Source organism: Rhincodon typus, chromosome 4 (assembly GCF_021869965.1).
Source record: "Rhincodon typus isolate 14 chromosome 4, sRhiTyp1.1, whole genome shotgun sequence".
Classification (NCBI taxonomy): Eukaryota; Metazoa; Chordata; class Chondrichthyes; order Orectolobiformes; family Rhincodontidae; genus Rhincodon; species Rhincodon typus.
The window spans coordinates 68,072,332-68,089,555 of record NC_063335.1 but is presented as its reverse complement, the minus strand read 5'-3'; the positions used below and the strand labels follow the sequence as shown (position 1 = coordinate 68,089,555).

At 40.0% G+C, this 17,224-nt stretch overlaps 1 protein-coding gene across 9 annotated transcripts in view; it reads left to right on the top strand.

Annotated features, from left to right (window-relative positions):
* The window catches only part of spidr (scaffold protein involved in DNA repair), a 250,462-nt gene that overhangs the window by 76,462 nt on the left and 156,776 nt on the right, over positions 1–17,224 (top strand). For 7 of the 9 annotated variants that reach the window (XM_048595617.1, XM_048595613.1, XM_048595616.1 and 4 more), the window contains 2 exons: positions 883–936; positions 4,641–4,741. In XM_048595617.1, the coding sequence (XP_048451574.1) occupies positions 883–936; positions 4,641–4,741 (155 nt within the window). The remainder of the gene's footprint in view (positions 1–882; positions 937–4,640; positions 4,742–17,224) is intronic. The other 2 variants (XM_048595620.1, XM_048595614.1) reach the window with 1 other exon arrangement.

Genomic DNA, 17,224 nt, shown 5'->3' with positions numbered 1-17,224 from the left:
TTACAATGCCAGAAACAGGTTCATAAAGCAAAAAAAATGATGTTTATACTTTTATTTGCTATCTGGATTGGGGGGAGATTCTGAGAAGCTAAGAAGTCAGTGGGAAGGAAATTCTAAAAGCAAAAGGCCTCGGACATGTCAGCAAGGAATACATCTGAAGGGTGTTGAAGATATGAGTTTAAGTAACCCATGTTAACTCATAAGTTTGCTGAGTTAGAAGCGTGTTTTAAAGGTTTTGGGGAGAGACGTTAACTAAATAAAATACCATCAAATAATTCTACAGCAGAAATTTATAGCTGTGCCAACTTAGTGAAAGGTTTTCGTGTAGAGAAAGAGGTGACTCTTTACTGAGGTTTGAATGATTATAAGGCTATTGCTTGGCTGAGGGATGAATAATTCTTTCTGATGTTTGTAATTGTTTGAACAGCTCTTCTATAATGTGAGATAGGTCATAGTTTTTTTAGTGTAACCAAGTTTTATGTTCTATTTTTCAAAGTATTTTGGCAGCCTGTTCTAATTGACCTCTGCAGTAGACAAAAAGATAGGTTAAGCTTGTGGTCTATCAAATCAGGCTTCATTCTGAGATCTCATTTTTCGAGTATGATTTTCAGCAGGGGTCATAACAGTAGCTAGAATTGACTGTTGAATGGTAGGATTAGAAAACATAGTGCTCATGTGTGACTTCTCTGTTTGCTATTTGAAGGGAGGCATAAAGCATTTGATTGGCAGGAACGGTAAGTGGGGCTGTACTGTATTTTGTACACTTAAGTTGGCTGAACTGACTTCTCTTAGTATTAGGTTTGCAGTCTGTTATATTGTTTATTCTTCTTTTTCCTGTGAATGTCAAATTGTAATATGGATAACCTGTGTTTTTATTGTCAGAGCAAAGATGCCTCCATTACAAGCTTGTAGAGAGACGAAAAATCAGATTTCCAGGTTACAGAACATATCTGGCCAATGTGTTTCTTCTGTTTCTAAGGAACATCGTAGTTCTGCAGTGATGTTATTGCATTACAATCATATTTCGTGTCACACTACGGTATAATAACGTTAGAGCTTTAAACTGTGGCAGGGACATAAAAAAGATTATTTCAGGTCATCCACCTGTTATATACCCTGACCAATTAACCCTTACATTGAACCTGAAGAAAATATATGACAGATTCAAAAATATTGTAAAAATTGTTTTAAAATATACTTGTCTTCCTATTCATGAAGTTCACTCTGCATGAATTGCAATATTCACAAGAATATGTTGCAAGAGTTGATAAGATTACTTGTGCATATAACTGTTGTCTGTCTTTATGCTGCACCCTGGGATTACAGATTACGGTTGAATGCAATTTTCCTGTTTCTTTTGGCTCACCATGCCCAAGGATATCTACATTTGTGTTGCATGCTATGTTTGCAGTTTATCCCATTAAGCACAGTGAATGTGTCATATATGGTAATGGGGGTATGCACAAACATAGGACTTGGTCAACACAATATTCTACCAATTCTTTTGTGGACTGATTCATCTGTGAGAGGTAGATTGTTTAAGGAACAGGTAAAGTAGGTTCTTCCGTTTAATTGGCTCACTGTATGCCATAGACGCGGTCTAGTAGCTATGTCCTTTAGTAGTTTGGCAACTCAGTCAGTAGTGGTTCTACTAAGCCACTGTTCATGATAAGCATTGAAGTTCTCTATCCAGAGTAGATTTAGTATTCATGTTATCCTCAATGCTTCTTTCAAGCGGTGTTCACCATTGAGGTGAATTCAGCTGAGGGTAGGAGGAAGCAGTCAAGAGGTGGTAATCAGCAGGAGCTTTCCAGCCAGTATTTGATCTGTGGTCTGGAATCAATTGTGAGAACTCCAGGGCAATTAGAGTCATAGAGTTTTTACAGCACAGAAGGAGGCCCATTGTGTCTGTTGCAATCGTAAGACATCCATCTATTCGAATTCTATTTTCCAGCACTTGGCCTGTAGCCTTGCATGCTGTGTCATTTCAAGTGCTCAGTTAAATAGTTAATAAATGTCTTGAGGCCCCCCTGCCTCTACCATTCTTTCAGGCAGTGAGTTCCAGATACCCACAACTCTGTGGTTTGAAGAATTTCTTCCTTAGATCTCCTTTAAACCTTCTTCTTAGCTTAAAATAGTACCACCTGGTTATTGAGCTACTACTAAGGGGAAACATTTCTCTCTATCTACTCTGCCTGTGCCCCTCAGAGCTTTGTACAAATTAATCAGATCTCCCTTCTTCCTCCTCCTCCTCGAAGTGCAGCCTATCTCTCTTTGTAGCTGGATTGCTCCAGCCAGTGAACATCTTGATTGAATGCACAAAAACAGAAATTGCTGGGGAAATTCAGCTGGTCTGGCAGCATCTGTGGAGAGAAACAGACTGGCTAATGTCCTGGGGACACTGGTTCAAACCTCACCAAGCAGTTGGTGAAACATAAATTCATAAATTGTAACTAGTCTCTGTGAAAAAAATTGCTTGTTCACCAATTGCCTTTAGAGAAGAAAATCTTCTATCCTGATCTGGCAAACATCTGACTCCAGTCAGTAATTATGTTGTTGACACTTAAACATTTCAAGCCCAGTGACCCTCCTTCACAAGGTGGAATCTGGAGGATCCCTTCTACCTTCGAGGATCTGTGGACATGCAGATCAAGGTCCCGCTGATCTTCTGTATTTCTTAGGGTCCAACTTCTAGTTTGTTACCTTGTTAGTCCTCCCAATACATCACCTCAAACTTAGATCATAGAATCCTCACAGTGTGGAAACAGGCCCTTCGGCCCAACAAGTCCACACCGACCCACAGAGCGTCCCATCCAGACCCATTCCCCCTATAGCCTAATCTACACATCTCTGAACACTATGGGCAATTTAGCATGGCCAATCCACCTAGCCTGCACACCTTTGGATTGTGGGTGGAAACCGGAGCACCCGGAGGAAACCCATGCAGACACGGGGAGAACGTACAAACTCCACATAGACAGTCACCCAAGCGTGGAATCAAACCCGGGTCCCTGGCGCTGTGAGGCAGCAGTGCTAACCACTGAACCACCGTGCCGCGACTTCTTGGAATTAAATTCGATTTGTTCATTTGCTGAATATCTCTGTCCAACCACCACCTTTGCTCACACAGAAAATCCCCAAGAATTGTCTTGATGGTGTCTAAGACATTGTAATGCATGATTCAGGGAGTATGACTGCCAAGCTGTTCCTTGTCCAGCCTGTAGGGCAGCTTTTCTAATTTTGGTACAAGCTGCTGGATGTCAACAGAGAGGCCGAGAGGTTCAGATGCATAGTACCTTGAAAGTAGCATCACAGATAGACAGGGTGGTGAAGAAGACATTTGGCACGCTTGCCTTTATCGGTCAGAGCATTGAGTAGAGGAGTTGGGACATCACGTTGAGGCTGTACTGGACATTGGTGAGGCCACTTTTGGATTATTGTGTACAGTTCTGGTCACCCTGCTATAGGAAGGATATTATTAAATCGGAGAGGGGCAGAAAAGATTTACAAGGATGTTACTGAGAATGTGGAGGGTCTGAGTTATAAGGAGAGGCTGGATGGCTGGGACTTTTTTCCCCTGGAGTGTAGGAGGTTGAGGGGAGACTTTTATAGAGGTTTGTAAAATCATGAGAGGCACAGATAAGGTGACTAGCAAAGGTCTTTTCCCTAAGGCAGGTGATTTCAAAACTAGAGGGCATAATTTTAAGGTGAGAAGAAAGAGAGAGAGATTTCAAAGGGGCTTCTTCACTATCTACCTGCAACTCCACTTTCAAGGAACTATGAACCTGCACTCCAAGGTCTCTTTGTTCGGCAACATTCCCCAGGACATAAGTATTAAGTGTATAGGTCCTGCCCTGATTGCCCTATCAAAGTGTAGCACCTCACATTTGTCGAGATTAAACTCCATCTGCCACTGCTCAGACCATTGGCTACACCCGCTGTGAAAACATGCCTTGTGAGGCTGCTGTAAAACCCACCCCTAGAAAACATTGGATAGTTGTAGCCAGAGTACTGTGTGCAGGTTTGGTCATTAAATTATAGCAAGATCATGATTGCAGTAGAAAGGACACGGAGGAGATTTGCAAGGATTTTTCTAAGAATGGAGAATTTTAGCTGTGAGCAAAGATTGACCTGGCTAACAATATTTTCTTTGATACTATTGAGGTTGGGGAAATTTAATTTTGTTGTGTGATATGATGGTCCTAGATTGTGGATAAATATGACTTATTTATGTTACAAAGTGTTCAATAAGCAGGAAGCATAGACTTGAGTTACTTGATAAACAAATTAGTAGAGAGATGAGTGATGTTTTCACTCAGAACATGGTGGGCCTGTTACTCACTACCCAAAGAGGGCAAAGCTAAAATCTTCCAAAGAATACCCAGATTCTTTTAAATGTACCTGAGGTGCTGTGACCTACAAGAGTTATGGGTCAATGGTTAGAAATGGTTGGTTTATGCTGGCTGACACTTCTTACTTGCATGAATACAATGGATGAATGTATCATTGATGAATCTGCTTCATGTTGCCTATACCGGGAGAATCTTAGCACTCAGTTGTAGAATGCAACAGGGCTAAATCTAAGATTGAAATTTCTGAAATTTAGAATAAAGCTGACTTAAGGTATTTTATTTCTACAGGGGAGGGCTAGCAGAAAGATTAAGCAGACTACAATGCCGAGAAAGATCTGCCATCAACTTTTGGAGACATCAGTCTCTAGCTGATTTACAAACTCACACAGGTAGGATTCCCGTATTACTAAAAATATAATCCATAATACAGTATAATCTGCAGCAGTTTACTTTTGCATCTATTTATGCACTTAAACATGCAATGGTCAATATTATTTCTGAAAACCTTTTTATGACTCATGGGATGTGAGCATCATTGGCAAGGCCAGCATTGGATTATCCTTCTCTAATAGACCTTGAGGTATTGATGAACCATCGTCTTGAGAGAGAGAGACAACATTTGAAGACAGAATCATTTAGAATATTAGCAATCATGGGAGTCAGGAGTGAAACTTTAGTGATTAGCAGTTTAGTGGGAACAGAATTGAGGGAATAAGAGATTGCTGTCTTGGACAAGATGAACTCAGGTGTTTGAAGAAGGGTCCTGACCCGAAACGTCAGCTTTCCTGTTCAACTGATGCTGCCTGGCCTGCTGTGTTCCTCCAGCTCCACACTTTGTTATCTCCAACTGTGTATGTAATTTTAAAAAAATTTTTGCACATTTATATGATTTAAATCTCGTAGTGTTTGACAAGTATATATAGCATAAGTGGGATGGACAGCTCAGGTAATTGCTTGGTGCCCATCAGGTTTATATAGAAAAGATAAAAAGAAATTGAAAGTGATGAAGGATACATTAAGTTATGAAAATTTACAATGTTCAAAATGTCGATATTGAGAGTCAGACCCCACACAGCAATCTGGCTTGACAGAACATGTTTGGTTTTAATTTATCAAGGTAGTCTTTCACTGAAAGCATGTGCTGCTCCAGATTTGGTTTTAACAACAAAACAGAAGTTTGTTCTGCACAATAAATGATAAAATAGAATAAGCCAACTTAGAGTCTCAGAGTTATACAGCACAGAAACAAACCCTTTGGTCTAATTTGTCCTTGCCCACCAGATAGCGTAACTTGATCTATTTAAATAGATCTAAAATAGTCCCATTTGCCCCATATTTCTCAAACCCTTCCTATTCATGTACCCATCTGGATGCCTTTTAAATGTCGTAATTGTACCAGCCTCCACCATTCTGTCTGGCATTTCGTTCCATTCACACACCACTCTCTTCATGAAAAAGTTGCTGTTTGGGTCTCTTTTTAAATCTTTTCCCTCTCACCTTAAACCTATGCCCTCTAGTTTTGGACTCTCCTACCATGGGAAAATGACCTTGACTATTCACCCTATCCATGCCCCTTATAATTTTATAAACCTCCATAAAGTTACTCCTCAGCTTCTGTCACTCGAAGGGAAAGAAAGCCCAGCCTATTCAGCCTCTCCCTATAGCTCAAACCCTCCAATCCCAGCAACGTGCTTGTAAATCTTTTCTGAACCCTTTGAAGTTTCACAACATCTTTCCTATAGCAGGGAGACCAGAATTTGAATGTAATATTCCAAAAGTGGCTTCACGAATACCTCCTGTACAACTGGAACATGACGTCCCCACTCCTCTACTCAGTGTACTGACCAATGAAGGCAAGTGTGCCAAACACCACATTCTCTACCCTATCTACCTGTGACTCCACTTTCAAGGAACCTGCACCTGCACTTCTAGGTCTCTTTGTTCAGCAATACTTCCCAGGGCCCTAAGTCCTGCCCTGATTTGCCTTACCAAAATGCAATACCTCACATTAATCTAAAGTAAACTCCATCTGCCATTCCTTGGCCCTTTTGGCCCATCTGATCAAGGTCCCGCTGTGCTCTGAGATAACCTTCTTCACTGTCCACTACAACACCAATTCTGGTGTCATCTGCAAACCTACGTCTCCTGTATTTGCACCCAAATCATTTATATAAATGACGATCCTTGCGGAACACTACTGGTCACAGGCCTCCAGTCCGAAAACAACACTCCACCACCACTCTGTCTCCTTCCTTGAGACCAGTTTTGTATCCAATTGGTTAGCTCCCCTTGGATTCCATTTGATCTAATTTTGCTAACCAGTCTACCATGCGGAACCTTGTCAGATTCATTACTGAAGTCCATGTAGACAATGTCTACCACTCTGCCTTTATCAGTCATCTTTGTCACGTCTTCGCAAAGCTTAAACCAAGTTAGTAAGACACAATTTCCCACACACAACCCATGTTAAGTATCCTAATCAGTCCTAGCCTTTCCAAATGCATGTAAATCTTGTTCCTCAGAATCCCCTCCAACAACTTACCCAATGTATACTTTAGGCTCTCTGGTCTATAGTTCTCTGGCTTTTCCCTACCACATTCCTTAAATAATGGCACCTCCAACTAACCTCTAGTCTTCTGGCACTTCATATGTGGCTGTCAATGATACAAATATCTCTGCAAGGGGCATAGCAGTCTCTTCTCTAGCTTCCCACAAAGTTCCGGGATTCACTTAATTAGGTCCCAGGGATTTATCCATCATTATGCATTTTGTGACATCCAGCATCTCATCTTTTGTAATATGGACACTTTTCAAGATATCACTATTTATTTCCCCAAATTCCTTAGCTTCCATCACCACCTCCACAGTAAATACTGTTGCAAATGCTCTTTAGTATCCCACCCATCTTCGATGGTTCTACACATAGACAGCCTTGTTGATCTTTAAGAGGCCCCGCTGTCTCCTAGTTATTCATTTGTCTTTAATGTATTTGTAGAATCTCTTCGGATTCTCCTTAACCTTATTTGCCAAAGCTATCTCATGTCCCCTTTTTTGCCCTCCTGATTTCCCTCTTAATTATACTCCTTCTGCCTTTATACTCCTCTAGGGATTCATTCAATTACAGCTGTCTATACCTGACATATGCCGCCTCCTTTTTCTTGATCAGAGCCTCAATTTCTCAAGTCATTCAGCATTCCCTACCCCTAACAGCCTTGCCCTTCGCACTAATAGGAACATATTGTCTCTGAACGTTCGTTAGCTCATTCTTAACGGCCTCTGACTTTCCAACCATCCCTTTACCAATGAATAGCCTCTCCCAATCAACTTTTGAAACTTATTGCCTAATACCATCAAAATTGGCCTTCCTCCAATTTAGAACTTTAACTTTTAGATCAGGTCTATTATAAAACTATTATAAAACTAATAGAATTATGATGACTGGCCCCAAAGTGTTCCCCAATGCACATCTCAGTCATCTGCCCTGCCTTATTTCCCAAGAGAATATCAAATTTTGCTCCTTGTAGGTACATCCATATATTGACTGAGAAAACTTTCTTGAACACACTTGACAAATTCCTCTCCATCTAACCCCTTAACACTATGGCAGTCCCAGTCCATGTTTGAAATGTTAAAATCCCCTACCATTACAACCCTATTATACTTAGAAATGTCTGAAATCTCCTTACACTATTTACTTCTCAATTTCCCGCTGACTCTTGGGGGTCCTATAGTACAATCCCAATAAGGTGATTATCCCAATCTCATTTTTCAGTTCCACCCATGTAACTTCACTGTACCTCTTCCCAGGAATGTCTTCCCTAAGTACAACCATAATGTTATCCTTAATGAAAAACGCCACTCCCCCTCCTCTCTTGTCTCCCCCATTTCTATCCTCTATAGCATCCACACCCTGGAACATTAGGCTGCCAGTTCTGCCCCTTCCTGATTCTGTAATAGCTGTGATATCCCTGTCCCATGTTCCCAACCATGCCCTGAGTCCATGTGCCTTACCTGTCAGGCCTCTTGCATTAAAATAAACGCAGCTTAATTGATCAGTCTTACCTCGTTCTCCGCCTTGCAGTTGCCTGCCTTGACTATTCAACTTGCTCCTCTTTTCTACCATACCAGCCTCAGGCTTAGCCCTTTTCTCACTATCTCACATGTACAAGTTTAACTTAACTACTTCTTCAGTTCTTAGTCTTCAAACAATTTGATTTTCTCCATGTGACATGAAGAAATGGCTGAATATATAGGATACTGCAAAAACTCTGAGACTTTCGTCAGTTGTGCTGATAATGTGTGCTTCAGAACAAACTACGCCTGTAGCAAGACTGTTCCAATGCAGCCATCACACTGGTATTGACCAACCATTGTGAAAAATTACGCAGACATGAACTGTGCGCAGAAAGTGGGATAATGCAACCCGACCAGTTGTGGCCCTATCACTGTATTCTCAATCATCAGTGAAGTGATGGAAGGGATTGTCAACAATGCTATCAAATGACATTTCCGAAGGAATAGCTTACTCATTGATGTTCAGTTTGGCCCTACCATGGCCACTCTGCTGCTGAACACATTGCAGCCTTGTTCCAAACATGGACAAAAGGTTGAATTCCAGAGGTGAGGTGAAAGTGACTGGACTTAACATCAAGGCAGCATTTGACCAGGTTTGGCATCAAAGAGCCTTACGAAAAATGGTGTCATTGGACATCAAGGAGAAAACTCTCTGCTACATGGAAATATACTAGCACAAAGGAAGGTAGTTGTGGTTGTTGGAGTTCAGTTGTCTCAAATCCAGAACTTCTGTATAGGAGTTCCTGCAGATAATGCCCTAGGCCCAACCATCTTCAGCTGTTTTTATTAATGACCTTTCCTTCTTCATAAGGTCAGAAATAGGACTTGCAGTGGTTGCACAATGTTCATCTTCATTCACATGTCCTCACATACTGAAGCAGTTCTAGTCCATAAGCAACAAGACCTGAACAACGTCCAGGCTTAGGCTGATAAGGGGCATGTTACTTTCACACCACAGAAATGTTATTAAAATGCTTTAAAGTTAAAATTGCTTGGATGTTCCATGTGGGACAGGATTTTGGAAATTTTGTTATTCATTATGGTAGGTGGCAGTTCCTGGCTGAGCCAGCATTTAATGCATATTTGCCCTTGAGAAGGTAGTGCCTTGTTGAATGCTGTAGTCCATTTTGTGTAGGTGGGCTCACAATGTCATCAAGGAGGGAGTTCCACGATTTTGACTCGGTGATACTAAAGGAATGGCGATATATTTCCAAGTCAGGATGGTGAGTGACTTGGAGGGGAACTTGCAGGTGGTGGTGTTGCCATATAACTGCTGTCCTCGTCCTTATAGAGAATAGTGGTTTGAGTTTGGAAAGTATTTTCTAAGGAGTCTTGGTGAATTTCTGCATTGCATCTTATAGATTACACATGCTGCTGCTGGTGGTGGAGGGAGTAAATGTTTACACTATAAGACCATGACATATAGGAGCAGAATTAGGTCAGCCGACTTGTTGAGTCTGACTCTGCCATTCGATTGTGGCTGAGCTGTTTTTTGATCCCATTCTTCTGCTTCCCCTTCTTGATCTTTGATACTCTTTCTAATCAAGAACCTACCTTTGCCTTAAATACACTGAATGGCTTAGCCCCCAAGCTTTCTGTGGCAATATGTGCCACAGATTCACCCCCCGTGGCCAAAAAAATTCCTCCTCGTCTCAGTTTTAAATGGTCATATCTCCACTCTGGGGCTGTGCCCTCTGGCCCTAAGCTCTCCTGCTAGTGGAAACGTTTTCTCCATATCCTCTCTTTCCAGGCTTCTCCGTATTCTGTAAGTTTCAGTGAGATCCCCTCTGATTGTCCTAAACTCCATTGAGTACAGAACCAGAGTCGTCAACGTTCCTCATATGATGAGCCCTTCCTTCTCGGATCATTCTTGTAAACCTACTTTGGACCCCTCCAAGACCAGCACATCTTTCCTTAATATAGTCCAAAACTGCTCTCAATATTCCAAATGCATTCTGACCAGACCCTAATATAACCTCAGCAGTTCATCCCTGCTGTTGTATTCTAGTCCTCTCAACATGAATGCCAGCACTGCATTTGCCTTCCTAACTGCCAACTGAACTTGCATGTTAACCTTAAGAGAACCCTGAACTAGGACTCCCAAGTCCCTTTTGTGCCTCAGATTTCCGAAGCTTTTCCCTGTTTAGAAAATAGTCTATGCCTGTATAACCTCACTCGTTCCCACATTTTATTCCATCAGCCACTTCTTTGCCCACCCTCCTAGCCTGTCGAAGTCCTTTTGCATCCTTGCCACTTAGTCAAACATACCCCTCTTCCAAGACATTCACATACACAATAAATAATTGAGGCCCTAAGACTGACCCTTATGGTACTCCACTTATAATGTCTTTCCAATGTGAAAAAGAATGTTTTAATCCTGACTGTGTCTTCTGTGTTAAATACATTAACCTAATTCCCTCCTATCCTATGTCCTATCCTGTGCAATAATGTTTGATGTGGCACCCTATCAATCGCCTCCTGGAAATCTGCATACACTAAACCAACCAGTTCCATCTTATAAACTCTGCTTGTTTTAAAGAACTCTAGCAAATTTGTCAAACATGGGTTTCCCTTTCATAAAACCAGGTTTACTTTATTTGACTATGTTAAGATTTTATAAATGTACTGCTGATTCTTCCCTAATAAAGAACTCTAGCATTTTCCCAGTTCTCTTCCAAACCCAACACTCTCCTGACATGTAACTGCCTTGCTATTCCTTCTTTGTCACTGGGTTAAAATCCTGTGTCTTTCTTCCTAATAGCACTGTGGATATTCTGCAGCACAAGTTCTGCAGTGATTCAAAAAGGCAACTCACCAACTCCTTTTTCAATGTAGTCAGGAATAGACAATAAATGCTGGCCTAGCTAGCAATGCCCACATCCAGTGAATGAATAAGAAAGGTCTCTGAAGACTCTGCAAAAATCCAACAGGTCAATGACCACAAGGGAAGTCTAGTTTCCTATCCCTCAAACACTGATGGATCTGTAGCAGAAAAAATTGTGCTAGAAAACTTCGTCATAAATTAGTGCAGAGAAAATGAGAGATGAACTTTATGTGGATATTTTGATAGTTAACGTAATGTTGTAGTAATTCTAAATCAGGTTGTCAGTTCAAACCCAAATTTTACTGCAGGATTTTAACATCAAATCTAGGTTGACACAGTTTCTCAGTATTGCACTGTCAGAAATCGCCTCAAACCAAGGTGCTCAAAGCCTGCTCAAGTTGATGTCAGAGAGCTTGTAGCAAGGATTTCTGTTAGTATCCTGGCCAGTATTCATCCTCTGAACAATAGCCCTTGCATCTGTGGGAATGTATTGAAACAGTTTAGAGAGCAGAAGTCACCTTTGGACAGGAGTAGAAGGGTAGGGAATGGACGCACAAAGAAAAGGCACAATTAGCTATAACTGTGACACACCTTGGAGGAAAAAAGTAGCACCCATTTCAGAAGTTCTGCTGATGAAGTTGGAACATGAGCAAAGTCCAGATGTTTGGAAAATGGGCTGTCATATGACCAAGTAGTAGGCAGAAGAAGTATCTTTCGGGTTGTTGAGAAAACTTGAGATTGTGATAGGTGACTTTCAAAAAGAGGGGAGAAAGGTAAAAGGTAAATTTGCCATATTCCCTCCAGACCATTTGACTACTCTGTCTCAATGGAGAGAGAAGATTGGGTGGTGGATTAACTTGAGGGTCACCTGAAGGCAAGGGGAGAGGTTAAGAAGGAGTGTCCTTCATGATTCCTCCAATTCATACTGAACCATGGAGATATCAAGAAGTGCAGATGCTGGAGTCAGAGTCGATACAGTGTGAGCTGGGGGAACACAGCAGGTCAGGCAGCATCAAAGGAGTAGGAGAGTTGACGTTTTGGTCCTAGACCCTTCATCAGGTTGCCACATAATATTCCATCTGTCAAGTTTTTACCCACTGACATAACCTGGCTTTATCTCTCTGCAGACTCTTTGTGTCATCTTTACCACTTGCCCTCTCACATACTTTGTGTCATCTGCAAACCTGACAGTAGTGTGTTCACTTCCCTCATCCAAATCATTGATATATAATGTAAATAACTGTGGTCTCAGCACTGATCTTTGTGGCATTCCACTAGTTACAGTTTGCTATCCTGAAAATTCCTCCCTTATCCCAACGCTGTGTTCTGTGAGTTAACCAATCCTTTATCAATACTGATGTGTTATCCCCAAACACGGGCTCTTATCTTAGTAAGTAGTCTTATGTGTGGTGCCTGATGTCCTACTAAATGCCTTTTTGGAAATCCAAATATATTAAATCTACTGGTTTCCCTCTATATACTGTGTTTGTTAACTTCTGACAAAATTCTAATAAATTTGTCATAAATGATTTCCCCTTCATGTAGCCATGCTGACTCTGCTTGATTATATTATGTGTTTCCGAATGTTCTGCTGTTACATCCTTTATAAGAGACTCTAAAATTTCCCAATGATAAATGTTAAGACAGTTGCCTTAAAGTACCTGTTTTAAATAAAGGGTTTAAATTGGCAGTTTTCCAATCCTCTGGGCTTTTCCAGCATGTGATGATTCTTGGAAGATTACTACCAGTGCATCCAATATCTCTGCAGCCACTCCCTTTAGTATTCTAGGATGCACCCTGTCAGGTCTGGGATGTATTGTCCTTTAACCCTGTTAGCTCCCTATACCTTGTTCTGTTGATAGTTAGTGTATTTATATCTTAGCTCTTCCCCTTTTTGTCCCAATGATTTATTGGAAATCTGTTAGTGTCCTTTACAGTGAAGGCTCATGTGAAGTTTTATTCAACTCATCTGCCATTCCCTGGTTCCTTGTTATTATCTCCCCATCCTCACTCTCTAAGGGCTGTATGTTCACTTTGATCTTCTTTTTGAATATATGTTAAAGAAGCTCCGACTATTCTTTCTTACATTACTTGCCATTTTTGCCTGAAAATTTATTCTCTCCCTCATTTGTTCCATTTTGGTTTTTAAAACATTCCCAATCATCTGGCTTACCAATAATCTTTGCTACACTATATGTTTTCTTTCATTTTAATACTATGTTGTAAATGAATGTGAGTGAAAAGAAAGTGACAGATGGTTATACTGTGCGGAAATGTAAAGTTGTCCACATGGTGGAAAGAATTAAAAAATGAAATTATTTAAATGGAAATACTGTAGAATGGTGCATTTCTAAGTATCTGAGTGTCCTTGTACATGAATAGTAAAACGTTAGCATGCAGATACAACAAATAATTAAGAAAGAAAATAAGCCTTTATTGCGAGGGCAAAGGAAGACAAAAGCAGTTAGGTGTTCCTACAACTGTACAGGACATTGTTGTGTAGGTCAGGTAACAGCAGTGTACAGTTTTGATCTCCTTCCGTAAGGCAGGATATGCTTGAATTCGAAGAAGTTCAGACAAGATTCACAAGGCTGATTCCTGGGTTGAAGGAATGAGGAAAAGTTGAGCTGGTTGGACCTGTACTTTCTGGAGTTTAGAAGAATGAAAATATAATTTCATTGAAATGTAAGATTTGAGCACTTTTGATTGGTTCAATGCTGAAAGGATGTTTGGGGGAAATCTAGAACAAGGGGCCACAGTTTGCATCTCAGGGGTCTCCCACTTAAGATGAAGGAATTCTTTCTCCCAATTTTTTTTTGGAATTCCCTATCCCAGACAGTAGAGGTTAGGTCACTGAACATATTCAAAGCTAAGTGTGACAGATTATTAATTGAGAAGAAACTCAGGATTCATGTGAGGTAGGTAGGAAGGAAAAATGAAGTTAAGGCTACAATTCCATCAGCCTGATCTTACTAACTGGCAGAGCAAGCAAAAAGGGCAGGGGAGAGGAAATTAAGAAGCCATTCTGTGCTAGAGAAGTTGGAGTTTACCTATGTATTCCAGGATGTTTTTCAATCAGATGTGGCAGTGCATGACTAAACCAGTTCAACGTCATATCCTTTCAATGTGCACTGACAGGTGGCAGGTCAGAAGATTGGACAGAATATAAAAATCAGCAAAGAATTATTAAAAGAAATAATGAGGGAAGAATTAGAGTATAAGAGAAAGCTAAGCAGAAATATAAAACAGATAGTAAGAGCTTCTATAAATATTTAAAGTGTTAACAAAGGAAGCTTTGGTCCTTTAGAAAGTCAGCTTGAATGAAAAATAGAGAAATGGCAGATGACCTGAGCAGGCTGTTTGCATTATTCTTCACTACAAAGGATACAAGTAATGTCCAGAAGTAGCTACAAACCAGGAAATAGAAGGGAGGGAGGAACGCAAGAAAATCACAATCACTAGAGAAGCTGTACTGAGTAAATAGTTGGAGCTGCGGGTTGACAAGTGCTCAGGTCCTATTAGATTGCATCTTAATGTCTTAAAAGAAGTGGTTATAGAGACAGTTGATGAATTTGTTTTAATTTTCCAAAACTGGCCTGATTCAAGGACCATTTGATTGGAAGACAGCAATCATAATACATTTATTCAAAAAGGGAAGTAGACAGCGTACAGAAACGACAGGCTAGTTAACTTAAAATCTGTCATAAAGTTTAGAAATTAAAGCAGGGCACTTTGATGAGTTCAAGGTAATCAGCAGAGTCACTGTGGTTTCGAAGGGGAAATTATGTTTGATCAATCCATTAGAGTTACTTGAAGAGGTAACATGTGCTGTAGATAAAGGGAAGCCAATTGATATACTGCGCCTGAATTTTCAGAAGGCATTTGATATGATACCATAACAAAAGGTTGTTATGGAAAATAAAAGCTTATGCTGTAGAAGTTAGTGGCATGGAAGAAGACTGGCTGGCTAACAGAAAGCAGAAAATAATTATAAATGTGTCTTTTCAGGTTGGTGAGATATGGGACTGGTGCTAATAGTTCAACTGTTTAAAGTTTATATAAATGACATAGATGAAGGGACAGAAGATATGTTGCCAATCTGCTGAAGACACAAACATACGTATGAAAGTGTATTATGAACATGGTGTTAAGAAGGCTTCATAAAGGTATAGATAGGTTAACTGTGTGGGTGCAAACATGACAAATAGAGTGTGAGGTGGGAGAACGTGAAATTGTCCATTTTGGCTGAAAGAATAAAAAAAAGACGTAGCCAGGATGAGAGAGAGTAATTTTTTGGGGCGAATTTAGACATTAAAGGTGAAAACGAAGTCACAGTTGAAGGGAAAGAAATAAATTCATGACCTTGATAGAATGCAGAACCACTTCTGGTATTAATTTAAGGCAAAATAGAATAAGCTGCTTGAAGAATCTAAAATGTATTCTTGTCAATTTTTAAAAATGCATACAAGTACCAAAGTAGCTCTTTCCCAAGATATGAATTTTAACTTGTATGTAATTTTGGGCTTACAGAACCACATAAAATGTTCATATGTGAAGAGTCAAAAGCATTAACTTGCACTAGTTTGAATTACATTGATATAGAAATACTAAAATATCTATGAAGTTAAATGCCAAATTTACCAAAACAACAGAACAAAGGGTTTAATCTACTTCAAGCTACTCACTGTGATCTTGAGCTGAATCATTTCACTCAGTACACAAATATCCTTTATGGCAACCGTGGGTTTTATTTTAACCTCTCATTTGAAAATCATGCAACTAGCTTGAAATAAAGTTGTTCAAATGTCTAGCTTCCTGACAAAATATCACGGATTATTTATTTCAAAGTATCACCTTGTTTTATCAAAATATCGTTTTTTTCTTTATATAATTAGGGGTAATGTAGCTGTAGTCTGAAATAAACTATTTTCCCTCTAGATTCTATGTATGATATTTCACTAAATGTGTTAATATGTTCCAGGGTTACTCGACATGGTATTTGGGCCATCTGTTCCCTATTGTTAATGCCGGTATATGTAAATGCATGGCTAACTTGTCACGAGATTCTCTGCATAAAATAAGTAATAGTGTTCATTTTGACATCTATAGGATTTCAATTTGGAAATGGAAAGAGGATTGAAATTGTTCCAGATTCTCATGTATAAAGGTAGACTTTTAGTTAAACAACAGTAAATGCAGGAAATAAAGCAAAAATAGAAAGTATTGAAGATATTTCAGTGAAGCCTTTGACAAGGTCCCACATAAGAGATTTATCAAGAAGACAAATACATATGGGGTGCCATGAAATTTGGTACAGTGGATTCAAAATTGGCTCAGTTATAGAAGACAGAGTGTGATGACAGAAGGCTGCTTTAGTGACTGGAAGTCAGTGTCCAGTCGCATACCACAGGGATCTGTGCAGGGTGCCCGATTATTCATTATTTATATAAATGACATTGATAACTGTGTGGATGTTGGATTAATAAGTTTACAGATGACACAAAGGTTGAACAGGTGGTTAACAGTGAGGTTCAGTGTCTTGTGCTACAAGAAGATAATAAAAAAGATGAACAATTGGGCAGATTAGTGGCAGATAGAATTTAATCCTGAAAAATGTAAGGTGATTCATTTTGGAAGGAAAAATTTGACAAGGAAGTATTCAATGACACTACAAAGTTCTGTGGAACAAAGGGACCTTGGAGTGTTTGTCCATAGATCTCTGAAGACAGAAGGGCATGTTAGTAGGGTGGTGAAAAAGACACATGAGATACTTGCTTTTATGAACTGACGTATAGATTATAAAAGCAAGGAAGTCATGTTGGTGTTATATGGAACTATGGCAAGACCACAGCTACAGTGTTGTTTGCAGTTCTGGTCACCGCATTACAGGAAGAATGTGATTGCACTGGAGAGGGTTCAGATGAGATTCACCAGGATGCTGCCTGGGACGGAAAATTTAAGCTATGAGGAAAGG